The sequence below is a fragment of the Zophobas morio genome, unplaced genomic scaffold (assembly GCF_036711695.1).
Source record: "Zophobas morio isolate AGI-343-1 ecotype UQ-CSIRO unplaced genomic scaffold, CSIRO_AGI_Zmor_V1 ptg000018l, whole genome shotgun sequence".
Taxonomy (NCBI): Eukaryota; Metazoa; Arthropoda; class Insecta; order Coleoptera; family Tenebrionidae; genus Zophobas; species Zophobas morio.
The window spans coordinates 6649390-6676563 of NW_026972123.1; the positions used below are offsets into that span (position 1 = coordinate 6649390).

The window sequence follows — 27174 nt, forward strand, 5'->3', positions numbered from 1 at the left end:
GTTCCCAAATCGTCAAAAATTGATTTTCTTTTCTTGTTTAATTTTGTTTTTCTTGTTACGGTAATATTTTATAGACGAAAAACAAATAAGTTTCCCAAATTTTTAGCTCAATATATTACTTTTTAAAGGTCGCTCATAATTTTTTTTAATTCACAAGCGCCTTATATGTTTTTACCAAAAGCTTTCAAAATTCTTGCAAAAACAAAACACGAAGCCCCAGAAGACTATTTCAAATTCATTTTGAAAGAAAATAAAACATCCCCCAACGTTTTTGATTTTTTAAATTCTTTAAAAAATAAAACACCAAAAACCCCGAAGGCTCTTTTAAATGATTTAAAAAAAAACACCAAGGAACACGAAATTCCTTTAACTTTGTTCAATAAAACACACTACAAATCTCAAGATTCTTTGAAATGTATTCAAAATGAAAATACTAGGGGCCTGCAATTTTTTATCAAATTTGCTCTAAAATAGACAAGAAGCTTTCAAAATACTTTCAATAACAAAACGCAAATGCCAGAAGATTCGTTCAAATTCATTCTGTAAAAAGGCACCAGGATTTTTCAAAATTCTTTTAACTAAAACAAAAAGCGAACGGTCCCAAAATTACTCCAAATTCTTACAAAATATTCCACCCACATTTTTTTTTTATTCTCTGAAAACCAAAAAGCCAGAAACTTCCAAAATTCATTCAGAATTGAGATAGGGTGGGGCTTATATTTTGCCTTTTTTTCTTAATAATTCAAAAACATCAAGTTGTGGCTCTTACATGTGGCCATATAAATGCGCAATCTTTGTGTAATAAGATGCACGTATTTAGAAATTTTGTCCGTGAGAAAGATTTTTTTGCCATAGGGGTGAGTGAAACATGGTTCGACCCAAATCTTCCTGATGAACAGTTTTGTGTTTCTGGTTATAATTTAATTAGAAAAGACCGTGAAACTTGTGGCGGTGGAGTCGCACTTTATATTAAGAATAGTTATAAATATGATATTCTGAATTTTGCTGACAATGCTAATAATAATTCAAACATTGATTATATTCTAGTCAAGGTTAAGCTTCATAAAAAAATTCTTGTTCTTGGGGTCTTTTATAAACCCCCAAAAAATTCTTATAAGTATATGACGTTAATTTACGATGTAATTCTTTTTCTAAATGCCAGTAGTCTTCCTTATTACATTTTTATGGGAGATTTTAATATAAATATGTTAAATGTTAACACTGAAAGTAATTTTGTAAATGATATATTTTATGAATTGGACTGCGTCCAGCTAATTAAAGAACCTACCAGAATAACAAAAGATAGCGAATCGCTTTTAGATTTAATAATAACAGATTCGAATATGAATGTAACCAGTTCGTGGGTGTCAGATTGTTTTCCGTCTGATCATCATGTTGTCAACTGTATTATTTCTTTTGTTGAGAATGATCAGGCTCCCGCAGGGAAGTTTGTACGTTCATATAAAAATTTTGATTTTGAAGTTTTTTGTCACGATGTGGAGCGTTTTAACTGGGATCGCATATATTTAATTCACAGCTTAGATGAAAAAGTTCATTATTTTAATGATTGTCTAATTCAATTATTTAACATCCATGCACCGTTAACACCGCTTATCCGAAGAACGCGTAAAAATTATCAACCATGGTTCACGTCGAATTTACGACGATTAAAGATTTTAAAACAACGAGCGTGGAATCGTTATCGCAAATCCAGATTGTTGCTACATAGACAGTATTATTGTCAGTTGAGGAATTTTTACAATCTTGCTCTGAAACGTGAGAAACAAAGTTTTCTAGCTTTTAATTTCAAAAACAACTGTAAAAAAAATCCTAAGCTCTTTTGGTCAAATTTGAGAAAGTGGAATTTTGTTGCTCCAACGGCTAGAGATTCAATTCCACCCGATCTTTTTAGTGCGGACACTGTGAATAATTTCTTTATTGATTCCATTCCAAAAACTACTGCCTCCCCACAGTTTAGAAATTATTTTAAACGTGCCACTTTTTCTAATTCCAATAAACCTAAATTTATATACTCACCTGTTGAGGTCGAGAAAATAGCTAAAGTGACTCTAAAATTAAAATCATCTTTGACAGGATATGATGGAATATCAGCTCGCATGCTCCAGCTTTCCTTGCCGTTCATATGTAATCAACTCACTCATATAATTAATTTTTCTTTCGAACAAGGTTTGGTTCCAAACTTATGGAAGATTTCTAATGTTACACCAATTCCAAAGCGTTCTAAGGTAGACGGTCTAAATGATCTTCGACCGATCAGCATACAACCTGTTCTTTTGTTGATTGCAGAAACTGTCATATATGAACAATTCTCGGATTATATTTCTACATTAAACATTTTGCCCAAAGTACAGTCTGGTTTTCGCAAAAATTATAGTACGGCAACTGCACTCCTGTCTATAACTGATGACATATTAAGAAATACGGATGCTAGGCGTATCACGTCACTAACCCTTTTAGATCTGTCGAAGGCTTTCGACTCCCTAGATATTAATTGTTTAGTGGAGAAACTTGCATATTATGGAGTTGGTGATTTGACATTAGAGTGGTTTCAAAGTTATTTAAACAACCGTCATCAGTTGTGTCGTATTAATTTTAACACTTATCAAGAAATTTCTAGTTTACGCAAGGTGGAAAGTGGAGTTCCCCAGGGATCAATCTTGGGGCCTCTTTTGTTCTCTATTTTTATATCGGATATTCAATTTGTCCCGAGGTATTGCAAAATTCACTTATATGCTGATGACATCCAAATATATTTTAGCTTCGATCCACAGGATGAGGAATTTGCTCGGCAGAAAGTTAACCTCGATTTAGAAGAAATTTATAAGTGGACTAGTTGCAACTCATTGTTTCTTAACTCTAAAAAATGTGTTAACATATTATTCGGCAATCCCAATCAACTTCAGAATCTGCAACACGATTTGTTTATTAATAACATCAAAATTCCATGTCACAATACTGTAACAAGTTTGGGTGTTACTTTAGATTCGAAATTGGAATTTTCTCAACACGTTTCTCTTCTTTGCAGAATGTCTTACTTTAGATTAAAACAACTAGCTCCGCTTAGAACAATCTTGGATGAAGGTTCTAAATTAGTTTTGATTAATTCGCTCGTTCTTTCTCACTTGACGTATTGCGACATAGTTTATGGTCCATGTTTGACCGAAAATCTTAAATACAAATTACAAAAAATCCAGTATAATTGTGTGAGGTTTACGACCTATGTGCCACGTTTTAATCATGTAACACCCTATTTGCGATCTTTAGGCCAGCTTAAACTTAATGAACAACGTTTTATTCATTACTAGCTGACCCGGCCACGCGTTGCTGTGGCTAAAGTTTTTGTTATATTACATTATAGTAAACAATCTAAGAGGAACAATAAGAGAACATCAGTCACGGAGTCCACTATGCTTTTTCACACAGATGGTATTTGTAAAAAAATATGGTGATCTCCTTATTTGACTTTCTACTACTATAACCCTTTAGTACAATGAAATTATTTACGAACAAAGACGAAAATGTTGATGTTGGTATACAAATTCACTGGATTGAGATTTGAAGGGGAAGTACGTTGAACACAAATAATTAAAATGTTCTTACACTTGATATTAAGCAGAAATCAATAGGTACAAAATAAAAATTTATCAGATTTATTATTTCCATTTAATTTTATAACAAATATAAGTATATTACAGTATAATACAGTAAATAACATGTGACGCTTAAACTCATGAATGAGGTAGGCAAGGCAGACAGTCTTAAAGTTTTAAACATTAATATCTATTTTTTTGAATTATAAATACTTTCAATTTCAATTTAATTTAACACCAATCGGTGCACAATGTTTTTGGTTAACCTGTCTTTAGCTAACACAAATATATTCGACGGTTTCCCAACACGTGAACACGCAACATATAGTTGCCCATGAGAAAAACATGGATTTTCCAAATCTAAACCACAAATGGACATTGTTTGACCTTGAGATTTATTTATAGACATGGCGAAAGCTAAACGAATTGGAAACTGTAGCCTTTTGAAGGGTATGGTAGAATCTGATGGTATCATCGGAATACGTGGCAGCAGGACCACTTTTCCTTTAAACTTCCCAGCCAAAATGGTTGCTTCAAGAATGTTTCCGGTGATCTTTTTGATGACCAAACGCGTACCGTTACATAATTGAGGTGGATTCAAATTACGGAGGAGAATAATAGGGTAACCAATCTTTAATCGAAGATTATGTGGTGGCATTCCAGGGATATCTAATGAATTTAAAAATTCAATCGGAAAATTTACACTTTCATTTTCATCAACAACAGTATCGATTGATTTAAAAGACATCAGATCACCTGGTAACAACTGTTGTATCTGGAAGTTAATTTCGTCAACATCAACGTTTTTGGCTGCCAAAATCGCCCGTTGACTAAGCCATTCATGATTCAAATAATTATTCTGTATATCCGGGAAAATACTCTGAATCAATTCATTTTTATCCTGAACAACAGTGCAAAAATTGTCTGGTAGTTTAATGCATTGCGTATTTGGTTGCAGTTCTATTTTACCGTTCCCAATATCTAGTAGTTGTTCGGAAAATATTTGTGCTGATGGATCATTTTGCAATTGTACTCGCATATTTATGGTCAATCGAAGTGTTTCAACACTTCGCCATAAGAATGATTGTTTCAAACATGCATTAATCTCATCCGCGAAAGTAGAGCGTGGTATAACCGGTAAGGTCTGCCGGAAGTCACCAGACAAAAGTAAGATAGCACCACCGAAAAGTTTATTATTGCTGTTTAAATCTTGCATAGTTCTGTTTAATGCTTCAAGTGAATATTTGTGTGCCATTGTGCACTCATCCCAAATTATTATAGAACTCTTCCGCAACACTGCAGCTATTCCACTATTCTTTTTGATGTTACACATTGCATCTGGTTTATTATGAACGTCCAATGGCAGCTTGAATGTTGAATGTGCTGTTCGCCCACCATCCAGTAAAGTAGCCGCAATGCCTGACGATGCTACTGCTAATGCGATTTTTTGTTGCGACCGTATTTTGGCAAGAATCAACGATATTAAAAATGTCTTACCGGTTCCACCGGGTGCATCCAAGAAAAAAAAACCGCCTTGTTCAGCAGCAACAGCCAGCATAATCCAATCATAAATAATTTTTTGTTCTGCTGTCAGTAATGGTTCACTGTTCATGATAATTGTTGCTAAACTTCCATGGTCATATTGATTTTCTCGTTGTAAATCGGTATTGACTAAGTCGGTGGCTGGACGATTAGGTGATGTCATACCATAATGATCAAGTGGTAAATTTGAAATAAGAACACATAAATCCTCGATCAAGACCAATGCTTCATTGTACATCTCTGGTGTATAATCTATGTTTTGGCATTGATATGTTTGTCTAATTCGGTGCAAGATGTCTTCTGTCATACAATTTTTATATTTCTCCCACAAAGTTTGTGCTTGCGAGGGATAACATGTCGTTCTTGAGATTCTTGTGCACGACTTACTGCAGTCCTGATTCTTTCAGCTGCATTTCTTGTTTCGATTTGTTCTGGTAATTGCTGAGCTCTTTCAACACGTTTGCGTCGTGACCCTTTGCTGCTCGCGTTGTTGAGGTTAGATTTTTTCGGTGGCATTTGACTGACAATAATAATTTAATCGTTTAAATATTAGAAACCCAGTCGAAAGGTATCGACATCTGTTAGAATCATTTGGAGTTAACAGATAATTGTGACTGTCAAATAATAGCAGACAAATAATTAGCAATAAATTAAAATTGCGACTATAATTTGAGATTTAAACTATCCTATCCCTCAAGTTGGATCGAACTGCACATGGTGTGCGAATTTTATTATAATCGGTTAAGTGGTTTAGGAGTCCATTGAGGACCAACATTGTGACACGAGATTTATATATATTAAGATGTGTCTTTTGTGAGCAAGGTGCTGGCTAAAAAAGTGCCGGATTATTTATTTTCTAAACTGTGTAAAAGAAGTGATTCCCATAGTAGAGAGCTTAGATTTGTTGAAAAACAATTGACTATACCCACTCATATGACTGCTCGTTTTGAATCATCTTTCTCATATCTAGCTCCCTATATTGTGAATCACTTAGATCAATTTCTTGATATGTCGAGCCAAGTCATTAAAAAGCAGCTAATTTTTGATATTTTACGAAGTACCGACTTAGGCATTTCCTTTAATAAATTTTAAATTTGTGTTCTTTTTTATTGTGTTTGATGTATGATTTTATTTGTTTTATTCTTAGGTTAGTTAAGTTAATTATCAGTAGGTATACACTGTTAACTAACCGTTTGTACTGTTGTGCAATAAACTTATCTATCTATCTATCTATCTATCTAATATACATAGCCATCTTTTCACAACAAGAAACTGAGAATATGGTTAAAATGGTACATTTTTGCAAGGAAATAAAGATTTTGCAATTATGGGACGGAGCCTAATTACAAAATCGATATTTCTTTATACAAATTTTCCATTTTAAACATGTCTTAAGTTTCATGTTGTGAAAAAAAAGTCTCCACATATTAAAACAAAAAGGCAAAATGTAAGCCCGCCCACCCGCCCTGTCGCTATTGTGATGATTTTTTTTATTCGCCGTGAACCAAGGGGGCGGAGCTTAACAGCAAAATACTTATTTCTTTACAAAAAATTAAAAATGAGTATTGTGTTGTTCAAAGAATACTATGTATATTAAGAAGAAAACGGAAAATATAACCCATAATCATCACAATTGCGATAGGGCGGGTGGGCGGGCTTACATTTTGCCTTTTTGTTTTACTGTGTGTAGACTTCTTTTTACAACATGAAACTTAAAACATGTTTAAAATGTAAAATTTGTATACGAAAATATCGATTTTGAATTTAGGCCCCGTCCCATAATTGCAAAATCCACATTTTCTTGCAAAAATGTACCACTTTAACAATGTTTCTTGTTGTGACAAGATGGCTATGTATATTAAGAAAATAGGGCAAAATATAAGCCCCACCCACCCGCCCTATCTCAATTCTGACGACTTTTTTTATTCGTTGTCAGACCGAGGGGCGGAGCCTAATTACAAAATCGATATCTCCCTATACAAATTTATCACTTTAAACATGTTTTAAGTTTCTTGTTGTGAAAAGATGACTATACATATTAAGAAAAAATGGCAAAATGTAAGCCCCGCCCACCCACCCTATCTTCATTGTGATGATTTTTTTATTCGTCGTAAGCCAAAGGGGCGGAGCTTAATTGTAAAATTCTTATTTCTCTACAAGTAATAAAAAACATGTTTTTGAGTATCGTGTTGTTCAAAGAATACTATGTATATTTAAAAAAACGAGCCAAAATTAAGCCCCGCCCATATCCATCCCAAGCTCAATTGAGATGAATTTTTCATTTGTTGTCAGACCGAGGGGCAGAGCCTAATTGCAAAATCGATGCTTTCCTGCAAAAATCCGTCTGAAAGAAAGCACCACTGATCGCAGGATTCGTTCAAATTCTTGCAAAAACAAAGCATCGCCTTCAAATTTTTTCAAATTCTTTCTAAAACAAAATATTAAAGGCCCCAAGGCTCGTTTAATCTCGTCAAAAAAATACCATAGGGCCTCATACTCCTAGTTCTTTCAAATTCTTTCTAAAGCAACACGTCAATATTTCCTACAATTCAAAAGACAGAAGAAACCCCAAGATTTTTCAATTTTTTTTTTTTCACAAACAAAACACAAGGGATCATCAATATTATTTATCATTTAAAAAGCAAAACACCATGAGTTTCACGGCTCTTTCAGATTCTTTCAAAAACAAAACATTGCAAGACCCCGAAGGTTCTTTTAATCTCTTTCAAAAACAAAAAAATGCCAGGAATCCTGGTAATTCTTTAAATAAAAATTTTTTAGCAAATACCAGGAGCCCTTAAGATTCTTTCAAATTCTATCAAAAATAAAACACCAAAGGCCCCCAAGATTCTATCAATTTTTTTCAAAATGAAAATAGCAGAGGGTGTCAAAATTCTTTTAATTTTGTTATAAAATGAAACACTACAAGTTTTCAAAAACAAAACAAAAGGTTTTTTCAAATTCGTACTAGCCCCCCCCCCCAATCATTTAAAAAAGAAAACGCCAAAAGATTGCAAATTATTTGTTTGCAATCCTTTCTAAAACAAAAGACCAAAACCCTCCAAGGCTCTTTTTATATCTTCAAAAAAAGAAAGAGAATCCATTATGATTCTTTCAAAGTATATCAAAGATAACCCTATATTTTTTCGCAAACAAAATACCTGGAGTTCTAAGTATAGGAGTTGCAAATTTTTTTACAAACACAAAAGACTAAGTCACCTTTTAAATAAAAAAAGACTCTCAGAATCTCAAAAATATTTCAGTATTTTTCAAAATACAACGACTCTGAAAATTCTTTCAAATTCGTTCTGAAAGAAAACATCCTCCTCCTCACCAAATGTTTTCAGTATTTTTCTAAAGCACTATACCAAGCCGCCGAAAATTTTTATAATCTCTTTAAAAAAAAAACAGGGCCCATCATAATTTTTTCAAATTATTTCAAAAACACGCCTATAATTCCTTCGTTTAAAAAAAAGACAGTATAGGAGCTGCAATTTTTTTTACAAATAATACACCATGAGTCCTCAAGGCTCTTTTAAATTTCTTCAAAACACCAGGAGTTCTCAGGATTGTTTCAAATTCTTCCAAATACAAGACACTAAAGATACCCAAAGTAAGTTATTTTAATCTATTTCAAAAACAAAACAATAAGTCACCCAAAATTCCGTAACACCCAAGGTTCTTGTGTACCAGAATCCAATATAAGTTTTTCAGGTTTTTTTCAGATTCTTTCAAAAACAAAATACTAATACTAGGAACTTCAAGATGTTTTCTACCATGGAACACATTTCAATCATTTTCCTTGTTTGTAGTGAAACAAGATAAAACTGATTCAACTCTATAGGTTGTTTTTTGATAACGTTAACATATTGAATGCTGTATGATAAATTGGAAAATGAATTTTTAAATACTGATTTTTTTCCAAAAGTCTAGATTTACATAAAATGTAAAGGCAAAATAATAAACCACAAGTATAGGAACATATTTTATAAAATTTAAATAGAATTTATGTTACAAAATACCAAAATAATTTTTAATTTTTTTTTTATTTTAGACAAGATATATTTTATCCTTGAAAATTTTGATATGACGTAAGCAAGTTTTTGGAGGGGACAAACAAAATAATTTTCTTTAGCGATTGTAAGTTTTTTTTTCCAAGAACGTTGTGCTAAAATTTAAGTAGAATTTATTTTATAAAACTTTGAGATGATATCAATCCAAAATGTGATCTGAGTTGCAATCCACCACTTTTGAAAAAATTTTAAGACCCATTTAAACTTGAACTTTTCCTACTTTTGTTCGGTTGCAACCTCATTTCGAAAAATCGGTCTGGAATTTTTTCAGCAAACCCGGAAACTCTACCCGTATTCGCAATCATAAATTCAAAGTAAAAAGAAAACCTCGTCCGAAATCCTCCCTTTATCTATTCCTCGGCAAAAATTTACTATTTCCACCTAATCGAATCCATCACCTCGCTCTCGCTCCATCACGTCGATAAATAATTTATTTCTCCCCCCCTCCCCGCCCCCGCCCCGACCGCGACAACCCCCGTCCGCTGTTTTCCCATTCGTTACCCGCTCCAATTTCGCGAAAAAACGCAACACGGACGCACTTGTGCGTTATTAATAGAGTTTTTCGCGAGCCACCCTCGCTCCGACAACCTCCGGCTAATTATCGGCCATAATTCAAATTAATAGGCCCGCAACTCCTGGAATCCAATCAATTGCCTCGTCCTGAATTATGAACGCGCGCTGTCCGTCGACGTCGAAACAGTTTTCAAAGCCGGAGTTAATTAATGTTTTCGGTTCATTATCGAATTCGTTCGTCGTTCCCGGAATCGGATCCGGGCGTTCGTGTCGCATTAACGTGCACATATGCCGTGTTTGGGTAGCGTGCGCTGATTAGAGGGAGAGTGGGCGATGATAACTGCGATCCGATTATGTGCGGGCTCGTGAGCCGCTCTAAGCCCCGCCGGATTTCGTCCGGGCTACCGGAGCCCGGAGCCGCCGCCGAGGATTATGTGGACGGGTGATTAGGGCCCGGCCGGGTTCTTAAATCAATCGTCGAGGGGCGGCGGGGCCGGACCGGGCCGCCACGGAGCGGCACCAGATTAAGGAAATTGGTAACATCGGACCCGATCCGGCGCGAAGGACCACTTAACACGTGGAGCAAGGGCGCCATATATGCAATACTGGATTTAAAAATCATTTTGACTTAGAGTTCATTGCAAATGGGGTGCTTCAGCGATCCCTAAAATGATCACGAGTCATAGCTTTTTAACAGGAAATGATGAAAATTTTCATATTTCATTTTGGCGATTTTGGAAAAATTGTAGAAATTTTCGAAGAAATGAAGTCATAAAATTCAAAGTATCTAAATCAACAAAAACATCTTGTTTACTAAGTTTCGAAAGTGTTCGAGAAAAAGCCAAAAAATCTCAATTTGAAAAATCATCGTATCTTAAGAAGTACAAGCCCCGCCCACCCGCCCTTTATTTTCTTAGATGGTATATCATTTGCCAAAATCAGTCTTATCTTTATAAGATAGATATGAAGTTGTTCGTTTTTCTAAAAATTGTTAAAACAAGCCCCTTCGCTCCCCTACTACTTCTGTGCCTGTTTTGTAAATCTAGCCAAAAAAAGGTTCAGTTTCTTAATTTTTCAATTTTTGGTGTTTCTGAATTTTCGATTTTTTGATTTTTCGTTGTTTCGTTTTCTGGATTTTCAGATTTTCACTCCTTCAATTTTTGGATAACCCATAAATCCGAAACGGCGTTAGATTCCGGGTTCAGGTTTTCACCATTTACTGAAAATTTTTGAATCGCATTCATTGATATTCATGCTGGATTCTACGTCCGTTTGAAATTATCAAAGGAATTTATCGAATAGTGTCGTGGAGTCGAAAATTAAAAAACTAAAAAAAAAATTCAAGGGGTCCACGGCAAATTTTGAGCTCCGATTATTGTTCGGGAGGGTCAATTTACTAAAATAAGCAATTTTGAGACAAATCGGAAACCATTTAAGCGAGATAGTTTAGTTTAAATTCTGAAAATTTCACAAACGATCCCTTTGAAAAAATTAAGTAAAAATATCCGATTTGAGTGAAATTAGGTTTCTAGATTTATTGTAACCCAAATTCAAAAACCAAGTTTTGGAATTGAATTAACAAACGGATTTATCGAAGAGTCGAGAATTAAAAAATAAAACAAAAAAAAAACAGGTGGTCCCGGAGCCATTTTTTGAGCGCTGATTCTTATTCATGAGGGTCAAATTACTGCAGAAAGCAATTTTGCGGTCATCGGAGTCCATTTAAGCTAGAATGGCATAAATCCTGAAAATTTCACAATACGATCTTTTCAAAAAAATGAGGTCAAAAATGCCAAATTTAAAATTAGAATTCCGGGTTCCAGTTTTCATCATTCAATTTATTGAGCTTTTCTAATCGCATTGGTCGATTTTCATGCCGGATTCTAGGTCCGGTTGAAATTAATAAACGAATTTATCGGACGATATCATTTTTGAAAGAGTTGAAAATTAAAAAAAAAATCAGATGGTTTTGAAGGCACTTTTCAGCTCTGATTCTTGTTCAGGAGTGCAAATTATTGAAGAGAGCAATTTTGAGGCAAATCGGAACCCATTCAACTTGACGTGGCTTAAATTCTGAAAATTTCAGAAATTTTTCTCCAAAAAATTAAGTCAAAAAAAAACCAATTCCGATCTGACTCAAATTTCGGTTTGTAGATTAAATTTGTACCACTGAATACGTTTCCAGCTTCGGTTGTTGAATATTTTCACTACTATAAACCAAATCTTTCTTCAACCCATACTTGAAATTCAAATTTAAAACTTGACTACCCATAAATCCGGAACGGCATAAGATTCCGGGTTCCGGCTTTCACCATTCAATTTCGTCGCCTGAGAACTTCTTTGATCCACGGACCGGAGCGTGCTCAGGCCAATGTCGACTCTAAGCGATTAGAATGTCTAAAAAAAAAATCGAAAAGTCGATATATTAAAAAATCCCAAAACTGAAATATTGAAAAATTGAAAAATAGAAGAAAAATTGAAGAATCGAAAAACTAAAAAATCACAAAATTGATGGAAATATCTAATTAAAAAATTGGAAAATCGAAAAGTCAAAAAAGCGAAGTCCAAAAATTGCAAACTTAACAAATCGAAAAATTGAAAAATCAAAAACCTGAAAAATCGAAAAATTGAAGAACTGAAGAATCGAAACTTTGGGAAGTCGAGAAATGGGAAAATCAAAACATAGATTCATTGAAAAATCTGCAAACTGAAAATTCAGAAACGTCAAAATTTGACAAATTAAAAAATATTGAACTGAAAAATGGAAAAATCTAAAAATCTAAAATTTAAAACATTGAAAAATTAAAATATTGTAAAATTGAAAAATGGAAAAAACGTTATATTAAAAAATCAGAAAAATAAAAATTCCAAAATCTAAAATTTAAAAATTGAAAATCTAAAAAATCAACAAATCGAGCAAACAAAACTCCAACAATAGAAAAATTGGAAAATTGAAAAATCGGATATTTCGAAAATCGAAAAATCGAAAAGCCGAAAAATAGAAAATTGAAAAACTGGCAAATCGAAAAATCGAAACATAGAACAATTCAAAAATATGAAACATGAGACATTGAGAAATTGAAAAATCAAAACATCGAGAAATGGAGGAGTCGAAAAGTCGAGAAGTAGAAAAAACGAAAAATTGAGAAACCGAAAGAGGCCCAAATCAAACATCGAAAAGTTGAAAAATTGAAAATCGAAGTATAAAACAGTTGAAAAATTAAAAAATCAAAAACCTGAAAAATCGAAAAATTGAAGAACTAAAAAATCGAAACTTTGGGAAGTTGAGAAATGGGAAAATAAAAAAAATAGATTCATTGAGAAATCGGAAAACTGAAAATTCAGGAACGCCAAAATTTGAAAAATTAAAAAATGTTGAACAACTGAAAAATGGAAAAATCTAAAAATCTAAAATTTAAAACACTGAAAAATTGAAATATTGTAAAATTGAAAAATGGAGAAATCAAAACTTTAAATAATCAGAAAAATAAAAATTCGAAAATTTTAAATTTAAAAATCGAAAAACTAAAAAATCAACAAATCGAGAAAACGAAACTCCAAAAATTGAAAAATTGGGAAATTGAAAAATCGGGTATTTCAAAAATCGAAAAATCAAAAAATCGAAAAGTCGAAAAATAAAAAATGGACAAACCGACAAATCGAAAAATCGAAATATAGAAAAATTGAAAAACATGAGACATGAGACACCGAGGAATTGAAAAATCGAAAGATCGAGAAATCGAGGAGTCGAAAGTCGAGAAGTACAATAATTGAAAAATTGAGAAACCGAAGTAGGCCAAAATCAAAATTCGAAAATTTAAAAATTCGGAAAAATGAAAAATTGAAATATAGAAGAACAGGAAACTCGATAAATTGAAAAATCCTAAACTTAAAAAAAAATTGGAAAAATCGAAAATTTAAAAATTTGGAAAATTGAAAAATTGAAATATAGAAGAACTGAAATCGAAAAACCTAGGATTTTAAAAATTGAAAAATTGAAACATCGAAAAGTTGAAAAATTGAAAATTCCAAAGTTTAACGAAAAATTAAAAATCCAAAAAGTAAAAAACCGAGAAATCAAAATCCAAAAATTGAAAAGTCGAAAAATCGAAATATTGAAAAATCCCAAAACTAAAAGAAATATCCAAAAAATTGAGAAATTAAAAAATTGTAAAAGTGGGAAATCGAAAAACTAAAACAGCAAAGTCGAAAAATCGTAAGTTTAAAAATCGAAAAATTGAAAAATCAAGTAACCTGAAAAATCGAAAAATTGAAGAATTGAAAAAAATTGAAACTTTGGGAAGTCGAGAAATGGGAAAATAAAAAAAGATTAGTTCAAAAATCGGAAAACTGAAAATTCAAAAGCGCCAACATTTGAAAAATTAAAAAATATTGAAGAACTGAAAAATGGAAAAATCTAACATTTAACACATTGAGAAATTAAAATATTGTAAAATTGTAAAATGGAAAAATCGAAAGATTAAAAAATCAAAAAGATAAAAATTCGAAAATTTAAAATTTAAAAATCGAAAAACTAAAAAATCAACAAACGGAGAAAACGAAACTACAAAAATTGAAAAATTGGAAAATTGAAAAATCGGATAATTCAAAAATCGAAACACCGAAAAATCTAAACATAGAAAAATTCAAAAACATGAGACATGAGACATCGAGAAATTGAAAAATCCAAAGATCGAGAAATGGAGGAGTCAAAAAGTCGAGAAGTAAAAAAAACGAAAAATTGAGAAACCGAAATAGGCCAAAATCAAAAATCGAAAATTTAAAAATTCGGAAAAATGAAAAATTGAAATATAGGAGAACTGGAAGCTCGAGAAGTAGAAAAATCGAAAAATTAAAAAAAAATTGGAAAAATCGAAAATTTGAAAATTCGGAAAATTGAAAAATTGAATAACAATAACAATAATAACAATAACAATAATGTTGAAGTATAGAAGAACTGAAAACACGAGAAAACGAAAAACCTGAAATTTCAAAAACTGAAAAATTAAAACATTGAAAAGTTGAAAAATGAAAATCGAAGTATGAAACAGTTAAAAAATTGAAAAATCAAAAACCTGAAAAATCGAAAAATTGAAGAACTTTGGGAAGTCAAGAAATGGGAAAATCAAAAAATAGATTCATTGAGAAATCGGAATACTGAAAATTCAGAAACGCCAAAATTTGAAAAAATAAAAAATATTGAAGAACTGAAGAATGGAAAAATCTAAAAATCTAAAATTTAAAACATTGAAAAATTAAAATATTGTAAAATTGAAAAATGGAGAAATGAAACATTAAAAAATCAAAAAAATTAAAATTCGAAAATCTAAAATTTAAAAATTGAAAAAATAAAAAACCAACAAATCGAAAAAACGAAACTCTAAAAATTGAAAAATTTGGAAAATTGAAAAATCGGATAATTCAAAAATCGAAACATCGAAAAATTGAAAAGCCGAAAAATAAAAAATTGACAAATCCACAAATCGAAAAATCGAAACATAGAAAAATTCAAAAACATCAGACATCGACAAATTGAAAAATCAAAAGATTGAGAAATCGAGGAGTCGAAAAGTCGAGAAGTCGAAACGTCGAGACGTAGAAAAATCGAAAAATTTAAAAAAAGTAAAATTGAAAAAATCGAAAATTTTAGAAATTCGGAACATTAAAACATCGAAAAGTTGAAACGTTGAAAGTCCAAATATATATGAAACAGTTGAAAAATTGAAAAATCTAAATTAACGAAAAATTGAAAATCCAAAAACTAAACAACCGAGAAATCAAAAAATCCAGGAGTCCAAAAATTAAAAAGTCGAAAAATTGGATTATTGAAAAATCCCAAAACTGAAAAAAATATCCAAAAAATCGAGAAATTAAAAAATTGGAAAATTGAGACATCGAAAAACTAAAAAAGCAAAGTCGAAAAATCGTAAGCTTAATAAATCGAAAAATTGAAAAATCAAAAAACCTGAAAAATCGAAAAATTGAAAAATTAAGAAACGTGAAAAATCGAAAAATTGAAGAACTGAAAAAAATCGAAACTTTGGGAAGTCGAGAAATGGGAAAATAAAAAAAAGATTAGTTCATAAATCGGAAAATTGAAAATTTAAAAACGCCAAAATTTTAAAAATTGAAAAATCGATATTTTTAAAAATCGTAAAATTGAAGAGGACAAAAATGGAGAAGTTGTATAATTGAAACATAGGAAAATTGAGAAATCGAAAAATAGAAACCCCAAAATTGAAATATTGAAAAATTGAGATATCTGCAGTTGAAAAATCGAGAAATCGAAAACCCGAAAAATCTCAATAGCGTATTTATAAACCACAAGTTCAGGATTATACTACTTTTTAACATTTAAATAACATTTATTCGACAAAATTGTAAGATGACATCATCAATTCAGTGAAGTTTTTCAATCACCTTGGTTGATTTTCATGCCGGATTCTACGTCCGTTTGAATTTAACAAATTTAATTGTCATTTTTCGAGAATTAAAACAAAACAAAAAAAAATAAAGAGGTTCCGGAGCAACGTTTGAGGCCTGATTCATGTTCAGGGGGATTAAATCATGAAAATTTCACAAACGAACCCTTCGAAAAAATAAAGTCGAAAAACTTCGGATTTGACTGAAATTAAGCTTCTAGACTAATTTTGCCCTGCTGAGTTCATTTCAGGGAACAGTTGTCGAACATTTTCACTATTTTAAACGAAATATTTCTCTAACGCATACTCAAAAACCAAATTCAAAATTTGACTGGCCATAAGTCCGAAACGGCATAAGATTTGAAGTTACGGTTTCCAGCATTCCATTTATTGAAGTTTTTAATGGCATTGATTGATTTTTAGGCCGAACTCTATGTCTGTTTGAAATCAACAAACATATTCATCAAAAGATGTCACTTTTCGAAAAGTAAAAAATAAAAAAGAACAATAGAAAAATCAGGAGGTCCTGGACCCTCCTTTGGGCTCTGATTCCTGTTCAGGAGGGTCAAATTACTAAAGAGACAAATTGGAATCCATTTAAGGGAGATAACTTGAGATGGTGTAAATCCTAAAAATGTTAGAAAACGATGATACGTTCGAAAAAATTAAGTCAAAAAAAATCCAATTTTAATGTCATAATCAAAAATAGTAGGCGTTCGCTACTCGTTTTATTTGCTAGTTCGATCGACAAAGCGGCACTTATTCAAACGGAAAATGCTTTGTTAATAATCGATGTGTGTAGAGGCTAATACCCCGCTTTCGTTCGATACCCGCAGATATTTTATGGCAGAAAATCAGCTTGCTTTAGTATAGGGGAACTAGGGGCTTGTTGTAACAGGGGTAAGTTGTAACACTAAATTTTTACCCACAATTTAAACTCTTTAACGTCAGGTATTTTACTGAATTTAATTCTTCCACCATAAGATATCATGTCATCACAATCACTGTTCCTTGAGCCAGCGCAGTGAGTGGATGTGTGTACGTGTTTCGTTTTGGCCAAGTAATGTAAAATATTGCTTTAGTAAAATTTGGTTTTTCGTATCAGTTATTAATTGATTTAAAACTTTTAGTTTTCCATGTAGCTCAAAAATTACTCAGCTTTGATATTCCTTACACATTTTGACGCTAAGCCACATAATTTTGTCGAAATGTAATTAAATGTAGAAAATTGTGCTACGGGGCATGTTGTAACAATAGCTTTGGGGCAAGTTGTATCATGTTACAACTTATCCCAAATTCACTTCTAAAAATCTCGTACCTAGCATACGAAAAGCGAGCCAAAATTTTGACCTATGCCATATATCGCTTTCCAGATATATTAAGAAAAAGGAAGACAACACTCAAATTTTTAATGTTGACTCTTTTTCTAAAAGTTTATTTCAGTTTTACTGAAAAAAAAATGTATATAATGAAGTGTTGTGTTGATTTTTGAAAAATAAAGTCTAAATATGTATCAACATCAGCTTTATTTTTACTGGTACTACCTGTCTCATGGCTGTTACAACTAGCCCCAACCACGGGGCAAGTTGTAACAATGCACTTTTTTTAAGAAAATGCCTGGTGTGAAGTGAAGATGAACAATTTTGATCTTTTGCCTGTTCAGTCCAATAGAGGAATAGTTAGACTACCAATAGATACTTTTATAATGGTCAAACAGCTAATAGATACCAAATTATATTCGTTTTCCTAAAAACTGTTACAACAAGCCCCTCGTTCCCCTACTTATTTCTTGCTTAAAAATAATTGTAATTAAAGCATCTGCACAAGTATTAATAGCCACCATCTAATAATTAATTAGTTTCCCGAGGAATTTCGTCGCCGCATCTCCCAATTAGAATTCGTTAATTTTTGCCAAAAAAAAACCGCCGACTATAAGAAGCAGTTCCGTTAAGTCGCTTGTGCAGTAATTAATGGGCAAAGTTGGCAACCGTAGAGCGAACTCAGGCCTGCCAACAAAACTTAAGAGCTTTACAAGTTCAGCAGCCACTACACCCACTTGAATAATTACAAGCGACAGCTTTGAACGCCGTCTAAAGTAGTTTACAAAGAAAATAGATTATTTTTCATCCCCCTCCCTAACAGATAAATTAATGCACTGGCTGGATATGACTCGTTAACGCCACTTCTTGCGCTGCTGTTTTGCTCACTTCATCATCGTCACACACGGCGAACACTCGTCGATTACCCCAACAACAGAAGAGAGTTTCCGGAAAAATGCCGATTTGTAGATTGGCGACTTTTGTTCCAGCTGTCCCGATGATGCCAACCTTGTCTTCTCGAAAAGCGCAGCCCGCTTTCGTGGCTTTGATCCCGCGCCGCCATATTTATGCTAGACGTCCAGCACGTCCGTCTCAAGGCGCTTAATCCGCGCATTGTCCGAGCTTCTTCCGCTTCCCTGGACTAAAATACTCGTCCATTGTGGGCCCCGTTCACAATGAACAAATCCCATCTTTCAATTACAGCCGACTTAAATACGTTTTAATGAAGTCCGGGATCACCACGTGACTTACCTCGAAATGGCCGACAGGGCTGATCTGCAACAAGAAAGAAGGCTATGAAGTGACGCTTTCTGCAGATGACAAGATGAGGGCTTTGCGGTAGGGGGATTCAGTGGGAGCTTGTAAACAAGAGGAGGCTGTGGCTAGTGACTGATGGATATACTCTCGGTTTTTATTTTTACTTATTTTACTCCAAGCGTATTGGAAACAACGACTTTTTAGTTTTTATTTTCTTATTCTACTGTTTCTACATGGCAACTATTTTCAATCAAAATGAAAATTTAACTAAGTATTTATTTATTCACATCATTACGGCTTTTTATTAATGCATAAATATATAATGTATCGCACTGAACATGACGTCCTAGATCATTGGTGTATAATATAAAAAGAGTGGGTCCCAATATGGAGCCCTGCGGGCCTCATTTGACAGAATAGTAATTAAAAATTCTTGCCTTTTTCCGCTTTCGTTAGTTTTCGACAATTCGATTTTACAATATTTCGTTTTTTCGATTTTGCACTCTTTCGATTTTTAAGTTTCGCAATTTTCCAAGTTCTGATTACCAGATTTTAGGTTTTTCAAATTTTAGTTTCCCAATTTTTCTAGTTCTTGATTTTCATTTATTGCTTTGCCGATTTTTTAATTTTCATTTTTTCAATTTTATGTCACAATTTTGGGTGTTTCCATTTGCTTTATTTTTTTAAAATTTCAAACTTTGATTTTATAATTCCCAATTTTCCAACTTTTCAATTTTTCAATTTTGCAATTTTTGGATTTCTCAATTATCCAATTTTCCGATTTCTTTAATTTTAAACAATTCGATGTTACAATTTTTCGCTTTTTCGATTTTGCACTCTTTCGACTTTTAAGTTTCACAATTTTCCAAGTTCTTATTTCCAGTTTATAAATTTTTCAATTTTTCGTTTCCTCAATTTTTCAAGTTATTGATTTTCATTTATTATTTTCTCGATTTTTTAATTTTCATTTTCTCAATTTTATGTCACAATTTTGTTTGTTTTCATTTACTTTATTTTTTCAAAATTTGGAACTTCGATTTTATAATTCACAATTTTCCAACTTTTCAATTTTTGGATTTGTCAATTATCCAATTTTCCGATTTCTTTAATTTTCGACAATTCGATTTTACAATATTACGTTTTTCCGATTTTGCACTTCGGTTTTTAAGTTTCCCAATTTTCCAAGTTCTGATTACCAGTTTATAGATTTTCAATTTTTCATTTCCCTAATTTTTCAAGTTCTTGGTTTTCATTTATTATTTTCCAGATTTTTCAATTTTCATTTTATAGATTTTATATCACAATTTTGCCTGTTTTCATTTGCTTTATTTTTTCAAATTTCCAAACTTAGATTTTTTAGTTCCTTAATTTTCCAATTTTTTAATTTTTCCATTATTCAATTTTTGGATTTCTCAGTTATCCAATTTCTCGATTTTCTTTATTTCCAAAAATTCGATTTTACAATATTTCGTTTTTTCGATTTTGCACTTTTTCGATTTTCAAATTTCACAATTTTCCAAGTCCTAATTTCCAGTTTTTAGATTTTTCAATTTTTGGTTTCCTCAAATTTTCAAGTTCTTGATTTTTATTTATTATTGTCCCGATTTTTTAATTTTCAAATTCTCGATTTTGTATCACAATTTTGCGTGTTTTTATTTGTTTGTTTTTCAAGTTTTCAATCTCCAATTTTTTAAAACTCCCCGATTTTCCAATTTTTAAGTTTTTCAATTTTGCAATTTTTGGATTTCTCAATTATCCAATTTTCTTTAATTTTCAACAATTCGATTTTACAATACATATTACGGTTTTTCGATTTTGCACTCTTTCGGTTTTTAAGTTCCAAAATTTTCAAAATCCTAATTTCCAGTTTTTAGATTTTTCAATTTTTCGTTTTTCCAACTTTTCAAGTTCTTGATTTTCATTTATTATTTTCCCGATTTTTTAATTGTCATTTTCTAGATTTTATGTCACAATTTTGTGTTTTCATTAGCTTCATGTTTTCAAATTTTCATTCTTCGCTTTTTTAATTCCTTAATTTTTTTAATTTCTTTCGATTTTGCAATTTTTGCATTTCTCAATTATCCATTTTTCCAATTTCTTTAATTTTCAACAGTTCGATTTTACAATATTCCGTGTTTTCGATTTTGCACTCTTTCGATTTTCAAGTTTCACAATTTTGCAAGTTCTGATTTCCAGTTTTTAGATTTTTTAATTTTTCGTTTCCCCAATTTTTCAAGTTCTTGATTTTCATTTATTATTTTCCCGATTTTTTAATTTTCATTTTCTCGATTTTAGGTATATCAAAATTTTACGTGTTTTCATTTCTTTTATTTTTTTTTTAATTTTCATTCTTCGATTTTTCGATTCCCCGATTTTCCAATTATTAAATTTCACAATTTTCCAAGTACCTACTGATCTCCAGTTTTTAGATATTTCAATTTTTCATTTCCCCATTTTTTCAAGTTCATAATTTTCATTTATTATTTTCCCGATTTTTCAATTTGAATTTTCTCGGCTTTGTATCAAAATTTTGCATATTTACATTAATTTGTTTTATTAATTCAAATTTTCAATTTTCAATGTTTTTATTCCCCGATTTTCCAATTATTATTGCATTCATCAATTTTCCAATTTTTGGATTTCCTAATTGTCCAATTTTCCAATTTCTTAAATTTTCAATAATTCGATTTTACATTTACGATTTTTAAGTTTCCCAATTTTTCACGTTGTGTTTTCCAGTTTTTCATTTTTTCAATTTTTCAAGTTCTCGATTTTCATTTATTTTCCCGATTTTTTTCTGGATTCTTTTATTTTCATTTTCTCGATTTTATATCACACTTTTGCGTGTTTTCATTTGCTTTATTTTTTTTTTAATTTTTAATCTTCGATTTTTTAAGTCACCGATTTTCCAATTTTTAAATTCTTCGATTCTTCAATTTTTCCATTTTTGGATGTCTCAATTATCCAATTTTCCAATTTCTTTAATTTTCAAAAGCTCGATTTTACAATATTTGGGTTTTTCGATTTCACAATTTTCCAAGTTCTGATTTCCAGTTTTTAGATTTTTCATTTTTCGTTTCCTTAATTATTCAAATTCTTGGTTTTCAATTATTGTTTTCCCGATTTTTTCATTTCCGTTTTCTCGATTTTGTATCACAATTTTGCGTGTTTACATTTGTTTTTAAGACCCACCACTGACCCGGAAATGACCGGCATTCAGGCAAGACTTCTATCATCGGGTACTAAGACCAAGTAATGATATGCATTGATTAGATTAACAGAACTATTATTATTTTTTAAATTTTCAATCTTCGATTTTATATTATTATTGTCCGATTTTCCAATTTTTCAATTTTGCAATTTTTGGATTTCTCAATTATACAATAATCGGATTTCTTTAATTTTCAACAATTCGATTTTACAATATTGCGTGTTTTCGATTTTGCATTTTTTCGATTTTTAAGTTTCACAATTTTCCAAGTTCTGAATTCCAGTTTATAGGTTTTTCAATTTTTTGTTTCCCCAGTTTTTCAAGTTCGTAATTTTCATTTATTATTTTCCCGATTTTTTAATTTTCATTTTCTCGATATTATATCGCACTGTTGCGTGTTTTCATTTGCTTTATTTTTTTTATTTTTAATTATCCAATTTTCCAAATTATTTGATTTTCAACAACTCGATTTTACAATATTTTGTTTTTTTAGATTTCACAATTTTTCAAGTTCTGATTTCCAGCTTTTATATTTTTCAATTGTTCGTTTCCTCCATTTTTTAAATTTTTGGTTTTCAATTATTGTTTTCCCGATTTTTTAGTTTCCCTTTTCTCGATTTTGTATCACAATTTTGGGTGTTTACATTTGTTTTATTGTTTCAAATTTTCAATCTTCGATTTTTTAATTCCCCGATTTTCCAATTTTTTAATTTTTCAATTTTGCAATTTTTGGATTTCTCAATTATCCGATTTCACGATTTCCTTAATTTTCAACAATTCGATTTTAGAATATTTCGTTTTTTCGACTTTACGCTATTTCGATTTTCAAGTTTCCCAATTTTTCAAGTTCTTGATTTTCATTTATTATTTTTCCGATTTTTTAATTTTCATTTCCTCAGTATTGTATCACAATTTTGCGTGTCTACATTTGTTTTATTTTTTCAAATTTTCAATTTTCGCTTTTTTAAATCCCCGATTTTCCAATTTTAAATTTTTAAATTTTGCAATTTTTGGATTTTCTAAATGGGATAACTGTCCCATTTTCCGATTTCCTTAATTTTCAACAATTCGGTTTTGCAATATTTCGTTTTTTCGATTTTGCATTATTTCGATTTTTAAGTTTCACAATTTTCCAAGTTCAGATTTCTACTTTTTAAATTTTTCAATTTTTCGTTTCCTCAATTTTTCAAGTTTTTGATTTTCAGTTACTATTTTTTCCGATTTTTTAATTTTCATTTTCTCGATATTGTATCACAATTTTGAGTGTCTACCTTTGCTTTATTTTTTCAAATTTTTCTATGTTCGATTTTTAGTTCTCCGATTTTCCAGTTTTAAAATTATTCAATTTTGCGATTTTTGGATTTCTCTATTATCCAACTTTCAGATTTCTTTAATTATTAATAATTCAATTTTACAATGTTTCGTTTTTTCGATTTTCCACGCTTTCCATTTTTCTGATTTCCATTTTTTAGATTTTTCAGTTTTCATTTTAAAATTTTTCGTTTTTCATTGCTGATTTTTGAACTTTAGAGTTTTGTAGTTTTTCAATTTTTTTGATGCGAAAAGTTAAAAAATCGGAAAAAAATCAAAAGTCGAAAAACAGAAACAACGAAAAAGTGAAAAATCAGAAAATTATAAATCGAAGAATTGTAAAGATGAAAAATTGAAACACTGAAAAACTGCAAAAGGAGAAACTTAAAAATAAAAAAAAAGGTATCGAAAATTTGGAATGAAGAAACGAATTGCATAAAAAATTTGGAAAACCCAAAAATTATAAAATAGAACAATTTTATTACAGGATCATCAAAATTGTAAAGTTGAAAAACTGTGATATTAATTTATCAAAAAATTGAAAAATCAAATAATGGGAAACTGACACATTAAAAACCGAAAAACAGCGAAATAAATGAAAAAGTTTTAAAATACAATATTTGAAAACTGTAAAACTTCTAAAATCGTGAAATATTTTAAAAATCATAAATTTACTTATTAATAGGCACATATTTAAAATGAAAACTAGAAAAATTGCAAATCAAAAATCGAAGAAATGAAAAATTAAGAAATTGAGAAATTGAAAACACGAAAAATTAAAAAATCTGAAAGTAGAAAAATCGAAAAATTGCAGAAATGGAAGATTTAAAAATCCAAAAATTATAAAATTAAAAATTGAAAAATGGAATAAATGAGAAAGTTTTAAGATTCAGTAATTAACAAAACTGAAAAATTTTCAAAATTACTAGACATTAATATGTACATATTTAAAATTATCTAAAACGAAAACTAGAAAAATTGCAAATCCAAAAATCAAATAAACGAAAAAATGAAAAATCGGGAAACTGAAAAATTTTAAATTTAAGAACGAAAAATTGCAAAATCTTAAAATACAAACGTGCAAAAGTTGCAAATTCGAAAAATTGAAAAATTAAATAATGGAAACTAGAAGAATTAATAATAACAATAATAATAGTAGTACTAACATTTACTATTTCAAGCAGATCATATACTTTAAATGTTTTCATAACTGATGCGTAGTCTCATCTTTCAATTTTTCTACCTTAGTACTTGGCGAGTACTCTGGGCCCATAACCTGTTGAACATTTACTTTTTTACATGGCAGCTAAATTTTAGAAAAGTCAATACGATAATTTTAAATACTTGACAGCGTAATACTAGTGCCCATTCTTAAAATTTAATTCTTCATTATTTACTTCACACCAACAACGCCGTTCCATTATGATTACGACTTTCACCGGCCACTGTTTTCCAAGGTGTTTGCGTCCTTGCAAATTTATTCCCCCAGAAAACCATCATGGTAATTCGAGCAAAGGCATTACCCAAACGTGTAAATATATTTCACTTCTTTCCTTCTCCCGTCCCAGTCCCATCAATTAAATCCGCACCCCGGCCCATAAAAATCGCGCCCATTGACAGCCGCAAGATTAATGCCGGCAAGGTGTTCGCTTCCTTGCACATTCCTCGAAACTCGGCGCACTCTTCAATTGTCCGGTGCAGGTACGAAACGAAAAGTCCGCCACCTGGCCCCCGCCCGCCCCCACCCTTAGCGCCATCTACAACCCGACAGCGCGACATTCCTCAGGTGCCCATGAATGGGCCCTCTCCCATTGACGTGTCGTCGATATATTTTATTTTTATTTTGGCTGCTTTGAGCGCGGAGGAAGTGACGCGGGGGGTCATCAGTCACGCTGACACCTGGAGAATGCGACGACTTCCACGAATCCACGACCGCCGCCGCCGCCGCCGTGAAATATCGCAGCATTTCGAGCTTTTCAGCGCCGACTGCGACGCTCATTTTTAAGCGTCATTTGTTTTATGCGCTGCTATTGTGTGTTGATTTTAGGTTCAGTTTGGCGATGATTTATGGGGGGAGGGGCGCACCTGGGGGCGGCGAGAGGGACGCGGCGTGTCACAGCTACGAGGACTCGCGGTGTCGATAGGTGATATGTTTTGCTCGGTAATAGCGCGAGAGCGGAAAGTGCGCTTTCGACCAGATTTATAGACACGATTTTTTCTACGACCTCGGTGTTTCACTTAGTAACAAAGAAACGTCGCTTACGGCAAACTTTTCAGAAGATTTGGATGTTACATAAAATAATGAATTTATATTATTATTGTCATTAAAGCTAAGGATTAGTCCCAATCAACAACTAAAACAAAATCAGACATTATTTCCAACGTTAATCCAGATAATGAGACTGGCATTTCTAAACTTAAGCAAATAAAAAATGGGAGATTAATTCTTAAGTGTCAAAATCCATTTAGATAAATCTTTAATTAAATGATCTCAAAAAATTGACGCAGATTAAAGATTTATCTGATAAATGTGATACAAACGATCTAAAAACTATTAAACCTCGAACTTTCATTTTGTTAAAATGATTCACATTGTACAAATCACTACTTAATTTTGGTGCTAATTTTAATTCGAAATTTTCTTGAAATTCCGCAAAGTCCTCAATGTATTTAATTAACCTCATTGCTTGGTAATGCATATTTATTAACAAACTTGCCCGGAATTATCATAATTTTGTTATTTACCGATGCAGACCTAATATTTTTGTAAATGTGTAAAGGATCTGCCAGAAATATATTTTTTGATTCATCAGCTGGGTTAGAAATGAAATTTTGAAAAACAATTTTTCTAGATTTAATGCCAAAATATTTCCACATCGCCTGACTTGCTTCACCCATATCTGTCGTAATTTTTACTTGTTTCCACCTATCATGATAACTAAAGAATGAGTGGCTATCGCTGAAAAGTTTTCCAGGGTATCCTAGTATGGTAGAGGAAGCTGTACAGTATTGCCTTCCAGGCGTTAAAGCCGTCTCATCTAAATATAAACACCAGTCTTTTTCATAGTCTTTAAAATCTTTAACTTTTAAATTTATATAATAAAAAATTTCGTGTGATAAAGGTACGACTACCTGGCTAGAACTTGATATGCTCTATTTTCCAACGTAATGTACGCAAAGATGGCAATAAATAGTTTAATTTTAATAAAGACTCATAGAACCACAAGAAAATTTAATGGACAGTACTTTTTCTACAGTCTCGAGGTTCCACCCTCTCAATTTTTTTTATTTAAGTGCATTTGTAAGTACTTCTTTGTTCACTCCAAATTTACTTGCAATCACCAGTTTGTCATTAATTTTTAATTTTTAAAAATTCAAACTGTTAATTTTTCCTTTTAAACAACAAATTTTGTCTTCTTTCTGCTGCAACAAATTTTGGTAGTACTTTCCTAAACACTCGATTCGGAGCTAATAATTCTTTTTCAGTGGCTATTAAATTTTAAATTTTGATGTTTTGTTCATTAATTGTTTGTTCAATTTTAATTGGTACTTTATCTTTAAAATCTTGAACATGAAAATATTGAGGTAAAACGTTTTCTTTTAACTTTTAAGTCGTAGACGAAATCTTCTGGATCAAAGTGCACTTAAAATACAATTTTAAAAATACAGAGGAAAGGATTTTGAAGGTAGAACCAAAGTTCCAAAAAATTCTCCCTCTCTTGGAACACATCCTTCTTAGTTTACCAAGCACATCACTAAGCTAATTAAACAGAAACAGGAATCCGGGAAACAAGAAGATTATTTAAGTATTATTCATAGTTTTAATGCCAAAAATTAAAAAAAAAGTTAAAACTTCTTACAAAACCTCTATTTCTGATCTAAACTATGACGTCAAGATAAATCCAAAACGATTCT

The 27174-nt window shown here is 31.4% G+C and overlaps 1 protein-coding gene across 3 annotated transcripts in view; it reads right to left on the bottom strand.

Moving 5' to 3' along the window:
- The window catches only part of LOC135131081 (uncharacterized), a 782641-nt gene that overhangs the window by 695564 nt on the left and 59903 nt on the right, over positions 1 to 27174 (bottom strand). For all 3 annotated transcript variants that reach the window (XR_010280867.1, XM_064058612.1, XM_064058611.1), the window contains exon 2: positions 18732 to 18755. Coding sequence is in view for 2 of the 3 variants with exons in the window: in XM_064058612.1 (XP_063914682.1) it covers positions 18732 to 18755 (24 nt within the window). In the remaining variant the exon portion in view is untranslated. The remainder of the gene's footprint in view (positions 1 to 18731; positions 18756 to 27174) is intronic.